We start from the raw sequence: 21,194 nt of genomic DNA on the forward strand, positions 1-21,194 counted from the left end.
AAATAATTTTGATACTTTTCAAACATTCTCCCTAGCTCTATAAATAAGCTGGAAAAAAATGTATTTTTAAGGGTAGCATTTTCTTGTTTAAAAAAGCATTTTCACAAAAAGARTAAATCAACCTGAACTTTCTGAGACAGAAATTACAGGTTCTTGGGAGTTTTAAGAGGGGTTATTTTGGTTTTCTGGAAGACGTGGGTTTAAATTCACTGATTTTTACAATTCTATTATGGCCATTTTGAGATTAAACATGCACAGAATCAGGTAGATAAGACAAAAAAAGAAGAAGAAACACTTTCCTTTTTTTTTCTTAAATAGAAATATCAGTTTGGTTTAAAAACACAAAGTTGACCCTTCTCTTGTACGTTGTCCTTTCAGGTGCGGGGCGAGATTTTCTCCACTCATCCTCAGGACTACAGTCAGCAGAATAGAGTGCATTTGGCCAAGTACTCCTGCCAAGCCTAACAAAACCAAAGTAAGCAAATCTAAAAGCCAAAGAGCGACAGTCATTGCTCCGCCAAAACCGTTGTTGTTGTGTAGGAATGCGAGTTTTACTAAAAGGCCTCGTGAGGAAGGCAGTGGCGGAGATGAAAGACATTGAAGGTGAAGCAGGGAAATCCTAGCTCAAGAAGCACTGCAGCAGTGATGGGATGGCAGATAAGACTGGCAGAAGACAGCATCATTTCCTTCTTGACAGTATCACAGCGGAAGACAGAAGGCTGAAACTGAGAGAAAGAAAAAAAAAAGACAAACCAGAAGTTATCTGTAAGAAAGAAGAATTGAAGGGAAAAAATGATTTATTTCTGTGTCCAGTTCGCTGTAAGAAGCCACCTGGAGCAGAGCAAGCTTTGACAGATCTAAGAGGGCAGGGGAGGAACTGAAAATAGATGCAGTGGGACGAGTCGGGAGTCTTCGATTGCACAACGTGCAAATATTTGAATACACACAGCTACAGTGTTTTGCTTCAGCTACCCTGAAGGTCAGCGCTGCTGGAGCCGGCAGCGCTGTTTACCGGGCTGCACTTACGTGGCGAGGAGGGCATACTGTCGTAATCGTGACACCCCAAGAAGCTAAGCTTCATTTCTTTACGAGCCTTGACAAGCAAAGCTAGATTGGAGCAAGTGCTTGGTGTGTATTTGTCCATCGAGGCAGGCTTTCTGTTTGGATGCCGTCCCACTCAGCCGGGCTTGCGGAGCAAGCTGACCTCACCGTTTGCTCCCGCGTGTGAGTAAGGAGATACATGGAAGAGAGGTGCGGGCAGGAGTCGCCAAGTACCTCACAGGGATGGGCTTTCCTTATTTTTTTGAAATGCCTGTGCAGGCTTTTGAATTTTTCTGGTTCACCCTAGAAAGTGACAAAATGTTTCAGAACTGCAAGAGCTTATATAYATATATGTTTAAATATGTATTGTATTTATACATGCGCACACACACACATATATATATAATTACTGTAATCGATTTTTAATGTTTCCAGTACGAAGGCTGGGGAGCTGGGTGCTTATGACTTACGGCTTCGAGTGAGGCTGACTAACGACTGCAGGAGGGAGGGGAAAAGGGGGAAGCAAAACCCAAAACAACAGCTTCTCGCGAGGGGCAATCAGCTGCGGGGGCGGCGCCACGCCGGCGGCGGGACGTTATTAAGCGGTGCCGGCGCCGGCGCCGGCGCCCGCTCTGCCCGGCGCTCGCGGGAGCGCGCGCTGCACCGCCCAACGGCCACCCAACGGCCGCCCCCTGACTGACGCGCTTCCCGAGGCGAGCGCCAGCCACACGGGAAGTGACGCGCGGGCAGTGACGCCGGCGCGAGGCGAGGTGATATAAGGGGTAGGCGGCGGCGGCGGCCGGAAGCGAGCGCAGCGGCGCGGTGGGGAGGGTGGCGGGGGGCGGTGTCGCCTCTGCCGTGCTCGAGGGGGAGCGGGGAGGAGGGCGACTGCCTCGCCGCCGGCCGGGAGCCGCCCGCGGGCGCGGAGCCAGCCATGGATTTCCGGAATATCCTCGTGGTGGCCTCGGAGCAGCAGGGGCTGAACTCGGTGCCGGTGAGCGGGGGAGGGGAGCGGGCGAGCCCGCGGCGGGGCCCGTAGGAGCCGTTGGGGTGGGGGGGAAGCGCGCGAGGCCGGTGGCCGTTAAAGCCGTTGGGGAGGCGGCGCCCCAAAATTTCCCGGAATCTCGCGTGGGCCTTTTTGCCTCACGTCGGTCGCCGCCTGGAGACCGGCCGCGGAAGCCGTTTTTCGGGACTGGCTGACGCTGGCCGGGCCTGCCCGGCCGAGTGGGAGCCGGGCCTTTCGCCTCGCTGTCAGCACGTAGCCGGGTGGGCGGCGGGCCAAGGGGGGCTCCTGTCAACAGGTCTCAGCGGTCGCGGAGCTGGGAAAGGGCAGCCCGAGTTTGTACCTTGCAGCTGCCAGAAATGTTGAGCTGCGGAGACAAAACTGATGGTGCCGGGGAGTGCAGCGCTTGTGGTTAAAAATAGATCGTTTCTTTTGTTTGCTCTGAAAACATAAGTCTGCCASGTTTCAAATGCGTGTCAGACACAAAGAATGACAAGTCCTGGATGAATTTGCTTATTGAGTAGTCCAGTCTAGTTATTTGGCCTCTCTAAGGAGGAGGCTGTGGTAGTGGTAACTGGAGAGTTGATGGGTGGTGTTAGATTTCTTTCATATGAATGTTGTTTAGAAGTCTGCATTTTAGCAATTTGTCTTACAAATCACCATGTGAGTTTTATGTTGATTCAATATAAAATAACTGGCTTTCTTAGCTACATGAAGTCTAGCAGTGGGGAGGGCCTGTGGCCTTTTGGTACATTACTTTGACAGGGCATGGATTGTAAGCCAGGTGTGCTTATTTGGATTAAAAAAATATTTTCTCTCCATTAGCTAGAGAAATGCTTCTGTTATTTGTCTGTTATTTGATGGGTGTTAGAGTTCTGTGTTTCTTTGATTAGCTCTCTCACACCAGTATAAATGAGGGAGAGTAGATTTAACATAAACTGTAAGTAACAGAAAAAGCATGTTCTTTATTTTTGACAGTGCTAAAACGGAGGCCCTCTAGAACTTATCTCAGCGCATCTATGTAATTTTGCTAGTATTCACTAATATTATGATTATTGATAATGTGGACTAACTGTATGGTAGATATGCATAATTCATCAGATTCATTTGTGTTTTTTAAAAAAAATCTTAAGACTTACTCTTTAATGATTTAGCCTTAGTTTTATCCCTGGCTCCATGTAGAAATATAACTTCTAATATAAATAGAACAATATCGTATAAACATGTGAAGATATTTAAATGCCTTTTTCTTTGACTTGCTCATACAACAGGTGTTACACTAAATTATCATTGGGTGGTTGTAGTCCTTTGGATGTTTGAAATTACATTCTGCCTTCTTGGTTTTTCTCGTGAAATTCTAATATACTAATTTTAATGAACTAGCAAGTTCATCCACTTTTTAATGTTGCAAATTGTTACAAGCTATGATGATGAGCTGAGGAAATAGTTCCTATGTTTTCTAGCACGGGTGTGCTACTAAGAGGAGGCAATCTTACTCCTTGTGCAATGGGTGTAGGGTTTGTTCCTGTTTTTAGAAAAAGCTGGATTAGGATTGACTTGATTAACTAAGAACTGAGAGTACAATTCAGTCCATAGCTGAGAATGCATTGATTTCCAGGCTCTCTAGTGCGTTAGTGGTGTGGCTTTTAACTGAACAGGCTGTACTTGATGCTATTTGAGRTTATCTGCAGCTCCTAAGCTTCATAGGAGTTCATGCTCAGTCTTTCCTGATATTTACGTACCTAAGTCACCTCGCTAGGTTAAAATTAGTGTATAAAAACTATTCACATGAGATGTATAGAATTAATCTTAAAATATTTTAAATTAGAAACATGGTATGGACCAAGTAGCAGACCTTGATAGCATGTCAAGTTATGAGTTTTCCAGGAGTGTTAGTTCCTTTGTTAATCAATATATCCTCTGAATTCTCCTTCAAGAAGTTTAAGGGCATGTTTACAATGCACTAAGTTAAGTATTTCACAGTTATGTTAATGAAAAAATAGAGTACCACATTCATGTGCTTTATAGGAAAAACTAGAAACTATTGAAAAACTCTTTAAGGAATAATGGTTTTTGTGATTACTGTATCATAAAACAGTGACAGCATTGCATCATGTCCCTGTAAAATTAGACGTGTTCATCTCCCTATGGAAATCCAGATTCAAAAGGACTTTGAAATAAACCTTTCAATACAGTATTAATTGCATCAGATTTTCTTTCTAAAAAAAAAAAAGAGTCCACGTATCAATGTGTATAAAAGTTATTAATGGTGTATTGTTAATCTCCATAGCCATTGCTGAAAAGAGCCTCAGTTATGGGTTTTTCTCATGTAACATTCTGTAGAGGTTTCGGTATTGTATATAGCTCTAGTTTCAGGTGTTTATATTCAGCAGTTCATTAGATTTCGGATGTGATCTTGCTTTGATTAGGCATGTTATTGGTTATGCAAGATTACTCTTGACTTCAGAAAGACATAAATTGCTGTTCTCTTGTTTGTGGAATTGGTATATCCTATTATGCTGCAAGAATGTTATGTGACATAATGCACGTGATGGAAGCACTTGGAGATCTTTGGATGGCAGATTCTTAAAGTATGAAATTGGAGTCATTTTAAGAAACACCGTGAACATAGTTAGAAACCAAGCTATCCTTTTATCTCACCTTCTGTTTCTACTACTATCAGTACTTTATCAAAAATCAAAATACTGTCATGTTGATCCTTCCCCCTTTTAATGGGAGGTGAATCCTTCATATATAAGACTTACAAAATAGTGCAGTTAAGTTCGAAAGAGAATGGCATTTAGCTGCAAAGAGGTGACCTAAAACTAAAACAGCTTGTCATCCATGTCAGCACTTGAAATCTGCTTTCAAGTCAGACTGATCATATATAGCAAGTATGAATCTTTAAGAAAAAACCTTCAGCAACGTTGACAGATAAATGTAGTTGTCAGAAGCTTGGTTTACCTTTCCCTGCTTATTTGCCTTTAAATTGCAGTCATTTGTATTTGGGAAGTGGTGCCATGGCAAAAATTTGTTCAACAGAGAACACTGTGTGCTTAAAAAGGCTTCCCATGGAATTATAACCTACAAGCTATTGAACATTTGCCCTTCAAGAGAAATTTAAAAAATGCCTGTGAAATACGGTTTTGTCATAGATTCATTACAGAATCAGATCCCTTTTCAGTTGGTCTTTATACCTTTATTGTATGGTTAAACTTGTCCTAAAAACAATGCCTAGAAATRTTCCATGTATTATATCAGTATTCATATGAGGAGAAAAGATAGATATGCAATGTAGCAGACTGGCAGGGGGTTGAGGAGGGCCTTTAGTCTCAACTTGACTTTATTTGATAGTTAAGTTCCAGGCTCTTGAAAATGCTGAGTAAAATGTGCAAAACTTACTGAACTCTTCCATTCATAATCTCTCTTCTTGTATAAATGCAAGAAAATGGGTTTCTGCAATATCACTGTATAAAGGAAGCAGTGAAGCATGTTGGTTTTTATTTTTTAACACTATGTGAAGCAACATGTAACAGAAGAAAAAGCATTTTTTTWAAATGGATGGTTCACCTTGGGTATTGTGACAGTAATAGTTGCAAAATCTTAATTTTTTAGTAGTAAAATGCTTGACCTTTTTTTTTTTTTGAGAAAACCAATGGAGAACAGTATGGTGCTATTGTTAAAATACTTAAGTGTTAAAGGCTTTGTATTCATAGGGATTGTTGTAACCTGAACAAAATCAAACAAATGTATGCACGTTTGATAACTGCTGTTAACTTTGCTGTAATTAGATGTTAATAAAAAGTAGTTGAGAAAGCATTAGACATGTGTATTCTAAGAAACCATAGCTGCTCAGAGTGAACTGTCAGTGACCCTAAAATGGGACTGTCTGTCCAGTGAACAATAAGACGATAGCAGAGGCCTTGAAAGTACAGGCATGGGATAGTGCCAGGGGCCCTTGGGCAGTAAACACAGATGGTCCTTACTGATCAGTTTAGAGAGTAGCCTTTAGAGGAACCGGCGTTAGGGCATAACAAAAGGAGTGACAAAAGCGAGGAGGTATGTGACTTAATTGTGCTAATGAACCCTTAGTTATACTTTCAAAAAATTATTCCCCTCTGTCTTCAGGATATAAAAGGACATTCTCATTGGAGAAAGCCACATGGCTTTACCAATGGTAAAGGGGAAAAAAAAGTTCTCTTGTAACGTTGTATAGGACTCATATCTTGCTAATGTATAAAATTCTGTGACAACCTAGGAAGGTTGCCCAAAACTGATAGCACAAATGGAGTTACTAGATTGTATGGGCATGTCCATAACAAAAATGATTGCTTCCACAATATTACTTCAGAATTAGATTATGCGGAATTGATCAGTTTGATATTTTGCCTTGCTACCTGTGTAAATATTTACTATTAAAGACAATATCTCTACTGCCCTCCCTGGTGGATCTAATAGTCTGTTGGTTTGGTTTGATACCCAATCCTCTTTGAGCTTAATTTGGATGCAGCGAAGTTTGCAATAATTTCATAAAATCTAGGTTTTATAGTCTAATCTTTGGCACTTCAGTGTTGGTATCAAAATAGCTGCAACTGTGTCAGGATCATGTACCAGCCTTTAAACAGAAAGGCATACAAGGCAGTGTGATTTAAGAGAAAAACCTGTTTCATATTGTGTAGTTATACTTGTGACCTGCAGGGCTCACTTGTAGTGCCTACCGCCCAGGACTGGTTCCCAGGACACCAGTGCTCTGCATTTAGTGGGGATGTTTTATACTGAGGGTATGCAGTTGAAGAAAGGCACTTCCACAGCCTTTACTTTTTTTTCTTTGGATAAAACATTACCAACTACAGATTTTGGTGATATTCAGGGGGTGAGCTGTGAGCTGTCACTGGGTGCTACCCAGAGAGATAATGTGCGTCCACAGTGAGAGTAGTGCAGGGTTCTGAAATGACTTGACCTGCTCTTTTCCAAAGGCTAAACACTTCTGTTTCTCTGATTTAACCTGCTCTGTATAGGTAGAAAGTCTGATTAGTGCAGCTATTTGGAAAAAGAAGTGATATGCCTGTTTACTGTGTCTATTTTACCTGGGATTTGACGGTGTGTTAATTTGCGGTGCAAGTAAAACATTTGATCAGGGCTGTAGAAAAGTGAAAGTTTCGGTGCTTTTAAAACAAGTAAACTTAAGCTGATTATTTTATGCTATTTCCAAATGAAGGTGTACATCAATGGAAGCAATGATTTCCAGTACAGGAGTTCTTGTATTTGTCAATGAAATGTTTAGCTGTGTTTTCACTTGGAAACCAATATAAAGGAAAGTGACTACTGATGGATTAAGTCTTCAGTTTTGCAGAACTTTGCACAATATTGATAGCATGTTTGTCAACATGCTTTGCAAACCAGTTTCTGGATAGGAGTGTTCACTGCAGCAAAACAAAGCCTGGAAACTGCTTCCCTATCATTTTAATTCTTTATAGAGCCTCCTAACATGATAGACCTATTYACATTTGTCCCTGCTGTTCAGTTTTCAAAAGTGTTTCTTAGGCCTAAAATGCTTTTAGAATATCCTCAGATTTTTGTTTTTTTTTTTTCCCTAAACTGTAGAAACTGAGTAAGCAAATCAAACTTTTCTAAATTAGGTTATCAGGGCAAAATATGCTGTGTTTAGCTTTGGGAATAAGATAATTCACTTGGCTAGTTTGCTACAGACAGAGCATCTTAAATTGCTGTTAAGGTGTCCACTAATTTGCTTCAACCTTTTTCTGAAAGAATATTCACTAGTATTGAGTGGATTGATTTGCCATATCCTTTCTGATTTAGATTGAGGCTACTGAGTCAAGGGTTAGTTTTCCCCAGAAATTTACYGGAAATACCGCCTTGTGGTTCAGATTTCATGAACAGTTAGTTCTTAGAATGCCCCATATTGTAAACAACAAACTTCAGAAACTGAGGGGTGGGGTGAGGCCAGGAAATTCATGCCTTTTTTTCTAGAAAAAGAGGGTCCCAGCTCCAGGAGTAGCCTTTTTTTTTTTTTTTTTGAGAGAGAGAGAGAGAGCCCTAGCAATCTTGATTCTAATGATTTCTCTTGTAAGTACCAAAAACTGTTCAAAGCAGGAGCATCTCAGTGGTGCAGGTTTACAAAATTCATTCTCAGATTGTGACAAACACTTGTGTGTGTAGAAGAATCTCAGTAAATGAGCTTGCTTGTAGTAGCTCTTTGTTGTGATGATGCTGTATGTCAGCTTTTGCTACTAGAAWGTAGATTAGTAGTGTAGCTTTATTATGTTTTATCTGTTTTGAAAATTATTAAACGCAACTTTAACAGTATTGTATGGTATTGTAACTGTCCTACTTCAAGCCAGTTTTGGCTGCATTTTAGAAATGAACCATTGAACTTTGTGTCTTAGTATATGTATATACGAGATAATACATGATTTTCTGTATTATTTGTATAAAAGTAATCCAAGTACCTATGCATATGCTACTGTTCCAGTGAATCAGAAATTAGAACTGAGGCTTCCACTGTAAGGTATTGAAATCTATAGGGATTTGTTCTACAGGCTTGCCTATTTCTTGCCTCGAAAATATTTGGATGTAGATGCTTTTACCATATGTTTTCATGTAATCTTTTTAATGTTATGTTTCATAAGGCTATACGAGTATAGAAAAGGTACCAGTACTGACTTCTGTGCTATATTTCTTTTTTTTGCTTTAAATGTTTTATTTGGGACCTCACTTCACAGCTTTCATTTGATGAGGATCCTAACTTGCCATGCAGAAGATCTTGTTTCAACTTCTAATCTATTTTCCTATCAAAATCCCCCCAAGCCCCTTATCAAACATCAAAACACTCTTTCTAAGTATATTTTTCTGCTTTACACCTGCTTCTGGATTTAACTGACTCCTTCCTGTTGTGTACATTTTTGCCACTATTTTTGTGTGTCTGATTGCTTCATYTATCTTCTCTAGCTTCTTTTTTTGGGAAGAAGATCAGAATTCTTCTTCTCTCCATTTTAGTTTTATACCTCTAAAGCTCAGTCTGATAATTGGAACATTTATGAAAGAGCATGTCTGAACAAGTATAAGAACAGATTTTCGTTACAGATCCCAGTAAGAAAGGCACAGACTCTATAAGGATTGATTAAAGTACCATTTATTGGAGATAACATGTGAAGGACAAAGCATATAGCATAGATAAACTTATGTCCCTTCAGATTCTGGGAACCCAGAGTTGTACAGCATTCGACAGTGTGCCACGCTGCGCAGATCCTGTCCGTGGTGGTGTTCACCAGCACTGTTGTCTTTAGAGCTTTATAGAATGTTCCTAGAAATAAACAGCTCTATTCATCACTCTTATAAACAAGCAAAAGGATGTAATATGAAATTGTGCTGATTCACTTCAAGGTAAGATGAGACGTGCAGGTGGTAAAATTGCCTGGTGCCAAGTGGGGGTTAAATTCAGGTTTTTACGGTTAGTTGGCTAAATTCATCCAGTGGTCAGTTGATAAATACAGCACAGGCCTGTGCTGCATCAGGTCTACTGTTAAACAGATCACTAATTCCTTGATGTGCTACAGTTTTCCAGTTAGGACCACTACAACGGGAACAAAAGTCAAAATTGTGTCATTGGTTTTAGATCAGCCTGCTAATTATGCTGATGAAGTCTGCATTCTAACTTACCCGTGGAATTTGTTTATTATTACTGATTAAGATAGTCTTAAACTGATAAAAGCATCCACAAAAAATTGAAAGCTGTAATGGGCCTGTAAACCTGCAATATGAAAAATAAAGGGACTCTGACAGCTTGGAACATATGCTACTTTTGTATTCTGCTTGGAAGAGTGTAAGGTTGAACTGGTGTGGTTTTTTCTTTTCTTTTTTTTCCTTCCCCTCCATTACTGGTATAGCTATTGTATTCCTTTGCAGTCTAGTGTATTTTACTCATTTCCTTTGGTTTTCCTACCTATCTTCTGGTTTCTTGTCCATTTCTTTGCACAACTGAGTGCACTGCCAGCTTCTGTGGAAATTTATTGCTTATTATTCAGTACTGTCTCTATGCTTAGTCAAGTGCCTGACTGACTAGTACTAGACTAGTACTAGTTTTAAAACTTCTCAGTTTTAAAAACTCTTAAGATTTTACAGCTCTAACTTTTCTGATATGTTTGTTGTTCTTTGCAGAAAAGATACAGTTTGGCTGTTGGTCCTCCCAAAAAGGTTCCAAAAGTCAAGGGTGTAGAATCTGCAGCAGTACAAGCGTTTCTCAGACGGAAAGAAGAAGAAAAAAGGAAAAAAGGTAACTAGTTGAAGTTGTCCAAAATACTTCCTTCTGATGAGCTTTATTCACTTTTTAGGACTCTTCCTCTTGCACATGCAACTATTTTTGTCTGTTTCTTGAATTTATGCACACGACTGATGCTAAATGAAAACTGAAGAAAAAATAAGGATTAGGTATACTTTCAGGCTTTCTTAAGGATTTAAGTATTAATCAGCTACCCTAGCTTTTACTATCAGAGGCCAAGAAGTAGTTAAGGTGAAGAGACACTGCAAGAAACCATGCTGGGTTTTTGGTTATTTCATAATTTTGAAAGGCTGTATTTGTCAGAACAGAGTTCCTATTGTTCAGTGTTGTCTTAATCTACTGTATCAATACAGTCTGAAATTTATGACAGGCTTTTTTTTTGTGCCACAATTTTTTATTGTCTTATGTTTCCTTTAGTCTATAGAAGAAACTGACTGCATTATTTCTAATGTTTACCTTCTGATAAGGGTAGCTAAATCTAGTGGACTGGATGATCCAGGAGATTCCTGCTCTCCTCAGCCTGTCATGAGAGTCTGCACCTTATCCCTTTCTCATATTGTAGCTGCAGAAGCAAGACTGAGCATGAATTCCAAATAGGCATGTGCATGCACTCTGTATAGGCACAGACACTGACAAATTAACACAAGCAGCAGGACAGGATCTTTACAGGAACCTACGTAAAAATGCAGCATGAATAGTGCAATTCTGTTTCTAGGGACTGATGCTCAGGGAAACTCCTTTTCCTGAGTCGCTTTGGTATCTGGCCCCTGTAGCCTTGGTGTCTCCAGTATCTAGCTAGACCTTTCATCTTGCTCATCAGCTAATTCAACTTGAATTTTGCCAGTAGATCATGGCCCTGGTGCTTAAAATGGAGCACATGCTCGTGCAGAAAATAGTTTAGTAAGAGTATAGGACAGGCTGTGGAGATCCAGCACAGGGCTATGCCAGACAAGTACTGACCATCAGCTTGCATACCCCTGTCCAGCCCCTTCCCTCCACTCCTTCTTTGCCACCGTGTGCACATTCTGTTTTCAAATACTTGTTCCTCTTTGATCCTGCCCTTTCTCCACCTTCCCCTAAACATCCAATAGTAAGTTCTGTATGATCACAATTCTCTGATCAATCCCAAAATTCTTGTCCGTTCTTCAGATACCCTGTTTGAAGTCCTGTACTTTACACAGTAGTTCCCCTTAGTTTGCATAACATTATGCATAGAGTTGCTTCTGTTGAATCAGCTTAGTGGGTTGCAAAATAGTGGCACTGGCTTATTTTTTTTTTGTTTGTTTTTAGATTTTAGGAGTAGCTGATTCAGGTGAAATAGTTTGTCTAGGTCCATTGTCCTGTTACCAGACCTCTGATCACTCTCTGGTCTTTGTATCTGTTTCAGATAGCTGTTAACCAGACATAAGCTTATGTTGAAGTGGTTTATCAATTGAAAGTAATTGAAATGAGAGTATTTCTGCATAACTTTCTCCTGTTCTTCTACAGCACTGGAAGAAAAAAGAAGGAAAGAACAACTCTTGGCTAGGCGTATTGAACTGAAACATGACAGAAAAGCAAGAGCTATGGCTTCGCGAACAAAGGATAACTTTTATGGCTATAATGGCATTCCTGTTGAAGAAAAGCCTAGAAAGAGGAGGACCTCTGAGAATGTTGCTCAGGTTGCAGAAGCTGAGTGCACAACAGAAGATGAAACTGAACAATTTGAATACAGTCAGACTGAATCTGAGCATGAGCAAGAGGAGTATGAAGAGAAACCAGCCAAAGCTGCAGTGAAACCAAAGGCACCTCCCAAAAATGCACCAGCACCTCTGAACTTCACAGATCTTCTAAGGCTTGCTGAAAAAAAACAGTATGAACCAGTGGAAATAAAAGTAGTGAAAAAGGTAGAAGAGAGACCTAGGACAGCAGAGGAATTGAGAGAGAGAGAATATTTAGAGCGCAAAAACAAAAGAATGGAACTGCAGAAAAAGAAAAACGAGAAAGAGATTAGGAATACAGGTGTATCCGGTTCTTCAAAAAAAGTGAATTCTCAGAAAGAATCTGTAAATACAAAACTTAACAAAAGCTCAATAGATAAACATTCCTCTATAAAAGGCAGCCTGTCTTCTGTGAGCAGTGCTGATAAGAAATCCAAAGCACCAGCATTGACTGAAAAACACTCACGCTCGTCATCTTCCAAATTTAGTCAAATGGAAAAAAATAAAACCTCACAAAATGACTCCTTAAAAAGCTCTACTGGTAGCCATTTTAGTAAATTATCTGTCAATGGCATAGGAAGATCTGGCTCAAGCACTCAAGCGCCACCCTCAAAAGCAACAGCCACTGGGGCTCAGAGGCTACCATCTGCTAAAGAATCTAACCTGAAAAAGTCTGCCCATACCAAACTGGGAAATGCTGCAGCYCTTCACCATGAAATTAACTCCAATGCAAAGCGGTCAGGTAGCAGTTTAGGAAAAGGAGGACCTGGACATCCAGGAGGTGGTTCAAGTACAGGACCTGGGCAATCAAGCAGCAGCTCTGGTGCGGGACCTGGGCGGCCAGGAAGTGGTTCGACCGCAGGACATGGGCGACTGGGCAGCAGCTCAGCTGCAGGACCTGGAAGGCTGGGCATCAGTTCAAGCATGGGACCTGGGCGCCTGGGCAGTGGCTCAGGCATGGGACCTGGAAGGCCAGCTGGCAGCTCGAGCGTGGGACCTGGGCGACAAGGCAGCAGCTCAAGCATGGTGCCTGGGCGAGCCAGCAGCAGCTTGAGCACTGGACCAGGGAGGCCAGGCGTCAGCACAAATGCAGGACTTGGGAGAGCTAGCAGCAGCTTGGGCACTGGTCCAGGAAGGCCAGGTGTCAGCACAAACACAGGACCTGGGCGACCAGGCGGTGGTTTGGGTACGGGACCAGGAAGGCCAGGTGTCAGTCCAAGCACAGGACCTGGACGACCAGGCAGCGGCTTGGGTACAGCTGTAAAACCTAAGTGTACTGTTGTATCAGAAACAATTTCTTCTAAAAATCTAGTCACAAGGCCTAGCAACGGACAGATTAATGGAATGAGACCTTTCCAAGGGCCTAGACCAGTGTTTCATCCACAAGGTATGAAGTTTTACAGCAAGTAAGAACTTTCAACCTAGATGATTTCTTCCATATTTTTGATATGTCTGGGTTGAGGTCAATGAAGGCCTCTAACAATTGTGGATGCAATTAGAAAGATATGGATAAAATGCCATCTTTGCCTTTTAAAAAGTGTATTTAACAATGGAATGCTTTTTTACCCTCTGCAACTTACTTGTTTTTACCTCTACCCACATTACCTGAAATCAGGACCGGGAGGGTAAAGTTCTACGTGAAAGAAATCTAAGCAGTCTAGGTGTTGGCATATGAATGGTTTTAAAAGGGAAAGAATTGAAGGATTCACTTCCTGTATTGCTTAAGAGTTGTAGTTACTCATAACAGATGCTTAAAGCAGTAAATAAAATTAGAGGAAAAAAAAGAACCTCACAGCAAATCTGTGATTGATTGTTACTCAGTTATTTTGGCAAGTTCATGTACGGTGAATTTTACCATCAGTAAAGTGAATAGTTTTTAAAACTGGTTTTTGAACAGAGATAAAAAGCATGGACTCCTGCAAGTGTCTAGAAAACCCAGGAACTGAACAAGAATGTAGAGAGATTTTTGGTCTGGTAGCTCTCTCGGGATGCAGCTGATGAGTGATATATAATCTTCCATAACATAGCTTACAGGAAATATTTTCTTTTATTGTGTGTCTTAAAATTGTCAAATAAATTGAGAGAACTTTTCCACTTTGAAGCCCAGAATTATAAATGTCTGAGCCCAGGGCACAGGCAGAAGTACTATAAAAACACTTCTTTATGAAGAAGCAAATGTAAAAAAAAAGTGCCTGTTTTTAGACAGATTATTGTCATTCTTTACTCCTCTCTCACTTAGGTCTTGGAAGACCTTCTCTCCCACCCATTAGTTACAAAAGGCAGATAGAAGATGATGATGATGATGAATACGACTCTGAAATGGATGATTTCATTGAAGATGAAGGAGAACCCCAAGAAGAAATATCAAAGCATATTCGGGAAATATTTGGATATGACCGGAAAAGGTAAGATAGCCCAAATTTAAGATATTGCAAAAACTCTTACAGAAACTATAGTTCAAAGAATAGAACTAAATATTTGAGCTGAATGAGTAAAGTCTTGGCAACTATAAGTGTTCTTGCAGTTCAGAAACTTAACAAACATTAGAGCTGCTTGTGTACAGAAGGGATCTTGACTTTTCATGCTGCCTGCATGCTTTTCTGAGGAACAATAAAATTAGATGCAAATGAGACAACTGGAAAACAAGTTTTCACTTTTTCACATGTATAACTCCTAAATCTTTTCTGTCAGTGAGTATTCTACTTTCTACTGCAGCCTGTAATACTTCAGGGTGTCAAATGCAGCTGCCTTCATGTAAACTGCTGAATGCAGTGGTATTAACTATTTCATAGGAGGATCTAACTTGGCCTGTTTGAATAGGAACTGTTAGAAAATGAAATCATTGTTTAAATACTTTCTTCTTAGCTGACAATAAGGTATAAAGCAGGCATTTTAGTGACTTTAAACTTGAATTCTTTCAAAACATTACAATCTAACAGTAAATGGTAAGAGAATTTTCTTTTTTGAAAAAAAAGTTAATTCATAACAGCCATACAGGTCATATTTTTAGTGTGCTAAATGTGAATATTTAACTTCCAGATACAAAGATGAAAGTGATTATGCCTTACGTTATATGGAGAGCAGCTGGAGAGAGCAACAGAAAGAAGAAGCTAGAAGGTATGCGCAAATTTAAGTTGCATTGCTCTCTGACTTCAGACTACTCCCCCTCTCTCTTTCTATTTAAATTTAGAGTGGATTCTTGCTGATTAAACGTAGTCCTGAACATAATACTATATATCTCCATTTTTGACAGAAAAGATTAACAAAGATTAAACTCGGGCAGCCAGCCCGCCTGCCAGTGAAGTAATGGGTATAATAAACAAATTTGTGTTCATTCTAATTATAAGTTTTTCTTGCAAAAATTATACCAAATTAAGCCCCAGAATACTTCTACAAATCCTAAAAATCCTAGTTAAAATGCTAAACCCTTTAATTTGTTCCAAACACTGCAATATTCTGCTAGTTCTTGAGGACTGGAAGGAGATTTCTTAAAACTATATATATAATTACTCTGTACAGATATTTTATAAATAGGGATTTCAAAATGACTGGATTTTCATATTGAATTTGATTATGATTTCAGCCCCTAGACCTGTGCAAATCTTAACTGGCTATTACAGAAACCTGACCATCACCGTAAACTGTTTTTAGTTTTTTAATCCTGGATGGAAGATGTATAATACAATTGTCAAATCTTTGCAAAGTTGTTAAATTGTTTTTTTTACTAGGCAGTGGAAAATACTGGAAATATACTGAGTTAACAAATTTTTTGTTGTACTTAATGGTGTGCTTTTTTGTTTTTGTTTTGTTTTTTCTTTCTCCATTCAGATGGGGCCCAGGGTATTGGAAGCTTGTATCTTAAGTTTAGTCATTGTCCTTATTCCCCCTTATTCTTGGGAATAGCTGCAGCTCTCAAAGTTAAAGTAGCCTATTAAATGGAGTTACAAGAAACAATTGGGATGTTACAGAGGTATTGCTCTTCACTGAATTCTCTTACTGGGAATCTGGAGTGAGGTTTTGCAAAAAGAAAAAAGGAAGAGGAGCTTTTTATAAAAGAGAAGGAGCTATGGATCTTGACTACAATTCTGAGTAAGCTTTTCGATCCCAAGCTACTTTTTCACTGAGACTTTATGATTAAAGGCATTGACCTTTAATAAGAGAAGCTCTTCCTAACAAAGCAAGGCCATTAATTCTAGCTGTTGAAAAGTTGATTCAAGTTGAAAGTGATTTAAGACAGAGTTTGATTACATATGTTTGATGTATTTTTTTTTTATTAATTTGGATGACTGCAGTTTCCTGAATTCAAGTTACTTCCTCAGTTTGCTTAGGCATTAAATCTGTGTTAGAGCCTGTATTGGAGTAGTTACCTAGAACAGTTGGATCAGGATAGACTGTTGTGTTGTTGCTTCTTTTGTATTAAGGTACAAGCTACCTTGCACGGCTTCACAGTGAATGACAGATGCCCAAACACACTTTGTAGGGTTACAAGCTGAGGCAGTACTTCACACCCATTCCTAGTATCAAACCAGCAAGACTGTCCAGCCTCTGCCCTTTTTTGAAGAGAAGGCCAGTGATCGCTGATACTGTTGAAATAATTGACTATCTGTTTCAATGTACTGACTTCTAGGAAGCCAAAGAAACTAGGCAGGGAGATAGTTAGAACATGCTGTATTCTGCAGTACCTCCTTCATGTGCCTGCTCACCAGTGCCCTCGCAGCTTGATGGACCAAGGTAGAACAGGGTCGTGCCTGAATTGTGCCCAAAGGCAAGGAGTCGCAACACAACTGGTTGCTTCTGTTTCTGATGTCTGTTCTCACCCTTGCCAAGATATAAGGTGTAGATGGTTCTTGGCAAGAAGCTGATCTGAAGCAGTCTTGCTATGATTGCATGTGAGTTAGCTTGGGGAGAATTGACACTTTTCAGCAGTTTGTTTTCAAAAAAGAATGACTGCTCAATAAAAGTCAGTTTTTTTCATAATGTTGTTTTTCTCGTAATGTTGTTTTTCTCACCAGAAGTTAAATCATTCTTCCTGAGAAGATCTGAGTGTTTCAGTGATGAGAATCTTGATTTCTTTGTACACCTGTCTTTTCCTAAAGCTATATTTTTAAAATTAAAGAATACCTATGATAGTGTTGAACAGATCCAAGGTATTTTTCCTCAAATCAACTGTGATAACTTTAGGATTGTTTTTCTTAAGGGAAAATGCAGAAGTCAAGTGTAATGTTTCTTGAATAGCACTTTGTAAAGGATCTCATCTTATTTGGCAGCTTGAGACTTGGTGTTCAGGAGGACTTAGAAGAAATGAAACGAGAAGAAGAGGAATTGAAACGCAAGAGACAGTCAAAGAAGCTGAGGACACGTTAACAAACTTAAAATGGTGTTGATYTTGCTCATTTTTGCTACCCTCTGCCTCCATACATCTCTTACTCTACTTCAGTTTCCATTTGCTTGCTAGAGGGCAAAAGAATGTGTAAAGGGATGATAATACTGAAAAGCAAGGCTTTAGTTTGACATAAATAAGATATTTATTTTTAATACTTGCCAGGGTTTATTTTTTTTATATGAAGAAATTAGTGCACTAATGCATATTAAGAGGAAGAAAAAACAGTAAAGATTTCCATTGATGAAATCAGTTGTTCAAAATGCCAGCAGAAATACTGACTAGCTATGCACTGACTTGCAACTGTGTGGACCCATAGACCAGTAAACCAGTTTTGCATTCACTTCAAAAAGAGTAACATTCTTGTTCCCTGATATTTTTTGAGATGTAAAGAAATTGTTTTATATCCTGTTCTCAGTCTGAGTTGAGATCCCTCAAAGTATTGAAATAATATCTTCTGTGTAGAAATGGCTTGGGTGAGTGTAAATTTCAGCTATTGCCACAGATGTTCAAAGCAATAAAGTGCTAACATTTTCTGATTTGAGGACTGTGTCTCTTAACCAGTTTTTTTAAAAAAATAGAACTTCTGTTTCTAACAGTGCATGTCACTTGCAAATAGTGCAGTTACAGAAATGACCAAAAAGTTACGTTGGCCTTTGCTGGGCCTGGAATTTCAATGCCAATCTGTTTCAGTATGATGAATACACATCCGGAAAAATAGGAATTTCCAGTGTTTGTATGTAGCTTGTGCTTTTGGGCTCAAGTATACGCCTTGAAATTCTTTTCCTGCCCTGTAAATCTTCAAGTTTGTCTAACAATTTCTGCTGCTTTTACAGATTAAGTGTACAGTGCACATTGTTTTCTCTTGCATTAAAAATCAGGTGTTTTTAAATTATTTAAAATGTGAAGCAGTCATTGAATCAGGTTCACTATTCGGAAAGAACATCAGAATGAAATTGTGTTACTATATTTGCAACTGATATTAATGACTTCATACCACTGGCATCTAGCAAATGACTGATTAATTTCATCAAACAAAATGTAAAATGTTAGTTATATCAGGAGTTCAGTTACCTATTCTAAGGCCCATATTTGCACATTATTTCCATCTATGCATTTAAAGACTGTTTCCTTCAGTAACTGAATTTGTTTACAATTGGCACAGGGGTTCATGCAAGTCTACGAGGATTTTGCACTGAGAATCTGAATTTCAAATCTGGTGTTGCATTTACTTTTCCCCTGGTTTCCTTTCAAAGCTCACCAGTGTCACTCTCGCCTTTGCCTCAGGCCCCAAACCTCAACTGATAGGACCTCTGGCTTTAGCCACTTAAGCTGTTACTGTGTTTTAATAATACCAAGTATTTGGTACTACAGAGGCTTTGGGTGTGTGTTGGGGGGTTGGGAGGGAAAGCTAATGAATGAAAAGGAAAAATTACTTCCTGAAMAGAATAACAATGAAAGAACTTTTCCTGTCAGGAGGCAATTCAACAGTGCTGCCTTCAGAAACAGCATGTCAGAAAGCAAGCTGTAAGGAACAACTTTGGAAGCTGCTGAAGTTTGTGACTCTTAGTGTAAGAGAAAAACTTGCCTTTTTTGAGCCATTTTCAGCGAATGGTGTAGCATTTCACTGCTTCAGCATAACACTGACATGAGTAAGCTGTTTGGATGGATATTATGGACTGATTCAGTATTAGCTGAAATTTTCTCAGTGTATACACTTAAGACCATGCAAGATAGTTTAATCTCACTGCTTGTCTATAAATCTGTTATACTTGCTCTGCTTAATGGGACCATCTAAAATTGTTTTCTGTTGTAGTTGCTAGAATTATCCATTCGAGATAATGCTGCTGCTGGGACCATAATCAAGTTGCTGGGGTTTTTTGTTTTATAGCAGCTGGAAGAAGGCTCTAGGCCTTTGTTGACCCAGATAACTCTATTGGTTGCAAGCAATTTCCTACATGGTTGAAAATGCAGGCTGTTCTGAAATGCAAGATCTGTATTAATTCAAAATTAGTTCAGTCTGGAATTAAGTCTGCGTTTCAGATGAATGCAAGTTGAATAAAACCCTGATTTTTATTTACCTACACAGTAGTGATACATTTTAATTCACCACTCTATACAAGATCAGTTAAATTTCTTAATCTGTAAAGCACTTTGTCATTTGTCTTGTAGATGGTGATTGGAATGCACTCTGCTCTGCCAGCCTCCCTAAGACACTGTATACCTGTGTTTTTTCTTCAACACARTAATCATTGTTTAAATTTTATTTCATGTGGAAAAATTACTCAAGAACAAGTTTGTAATTTTACAATCAAGAAGTACTTTCTCGTAATTGGAATGAGGTGATAATGGTTTTCCAATTTTGTATAAATAATTGGGTTTTAATGTTTGCATTTGCTACGTTTTTCTGTAAATCTACTAGGAAGGTACTAAGAATGTTTTTTCTTAATTCCTGACCTTGTGTTCAAAGATGTTTACTGTTTACCAAATTTTATTAATCTTAAAAGAGTACATGAGTACTCTTCCAAAGTGCATCTGAATTTGAGGTTAACTAAAATTGGGGGAATGGTTATATTGGTTTATGAGGATCTGATGTTAAGCTAGTGATTTAATTGTATTTAATGAAATTTTGGCTTGGTTTTTAGATTTTTAATTCACTGACAATGTGCCTTTAACTAAATTGTGTCAAAAAAATTAATGAATGTAGGAGTATAAAAAGGTTGGTCAGTTCCTGCTATCTCAGATTCTATATCCTTAAACTTGATAGTGTGAAATGATGACATAGTTCTCATAAAACCCTTCCAGGTCTGGCTTTGATTGCACAATTACAGTAGCTACTTCTTAACTGATGATGATGCTAAATCAAACGAAGGGCACTTTCTATTAATGACTACTTTTTCAAAAATGTCTTGTATTTACGCTTGAGCTGTATTTACACTTTACAGCAATGTCTTGCAGGCCAGGGTTTTGCATATCACAGGAAGCCTTAGTATGCAACTCTGTGCTGTGCTTTAAAATAAAAATCTTTCAAGAAGTATATGAGATCTCTATGGAAATCTGGATTTATTTTTGTGTAAAGCCCAAAATATTGTCCAGGTGAACTAATTTTCTATTTTTTTTGCATTTTGTAACTTAATCTAGTTGCTGATACGTATTTCTAGATATAGCATATTTCTGGAGACCAAAACATGTCAGAAAATAAATATATGGAGAGAGACTGTTTAAATTGTGATGAATGTACTTCTATTTATTTTGGTGAGTGGGTGTGATGCAATATTAAAGTGTTAGTGTGTAAATAAGGGTGCTTCTAGTTCTAGCCAATGATTTTTCTTTGGGGATATCAGTTGTGCACAATGTCTTTTTACACAATGTGACAAATCAGGTTAACTCTTACTCTAACAGCTTATCTGTTTTCTGGTGTTGTCAAAAAAGTGTATACTTTTGCGCTAACACCAAATGCATATGGAAGTTTTGCAGAGTATGTATACAATAAATTTACAGGCATTAAACACTTTACTGCTATTTTGCATTGGTCTACTTTATGCAAGGCTTTTAAGAATTCTTTTCTGCTGTGTGTTTCTCTGAGCAGTCACATGAAACACTTCAGCTTCATCTCCCTCTGCCCGTCCCCCCACAACTTCAGGAAGAATTTTTACTTTGTCATGCGGCCACCAAGAATTACAAAAATTTAATGGAGTCACTTAAACAGAAAAGATCTGGAAATCAGTAGGATACCTGGCAGCTTAGGCGTGTGACGTACATGCATATACA

General features: G+C 39.1%; 1 protein-coding gene across 3 annotated transcripts; it reads left to right on the forward strand.

Annotated features, from left to right (window-relative positions):
• Nucleotides 1-1,874: 1,874 nt before the first annotated feature.
• SPTY2D1 (SPT2 chromatin protein domain containing 1) lies at nucleotides 1,875-20,945 on the forward strand. 3 transcript variants are annotated; one of them, XM_085317115.1, is made up of 7 exons: nucleotides 1,875-2,035; nucleotides 10,223-10,337; nucleotides 11,832-13,430; nucleotides 14,283-14,448; nucleotides 15,083-15,160; nucleotides 17,311-17,420; nucleotides 18,900-20,945. In XM_085317115.1, exons 1-6 carry the CDS (start codon nucleotides 1,976-1,978, stop codon nucleotides 17,405-17,407), a joined length of 2,115 nt encoding a protein of 704 aa, XP_085173241.1. In that variant the 5' UTR covers nucleotides 1,875-1,975; the 3' UTR covers nucleotides 17,408-17,420; nucleotides 18,900-20,945. The 3 variants fall into 3 exon arrangements, with proteins under 3 accessions (XP_085173241.1, XP_085173242.1, XP_085173240.1); XM_085317116.1 differs by having other exon boundaries at nucleotides 19,596-20,945; XM_085317114.1 differs by having other exon boundaries at nucleotides 1,876-2,035; nucleotides 17,311-20,945.
• Nucleotides 20,946-21,194: the final 249 nt, after the last annotated feature.

Source organism: Rhea americana, unplaced genomic scaffold (assembly GCF_003343005.1).
Source record: "Rhea americana isolate MKP2758 unplaced genomic scaffold, rheAme1 scaffold_49, whole genome shotgun sequence".
NCBI lineage: Eukaryota > Metazoa > Chordata > Aves > Rheiformes > Rheidae > Rhea > Rhea americana.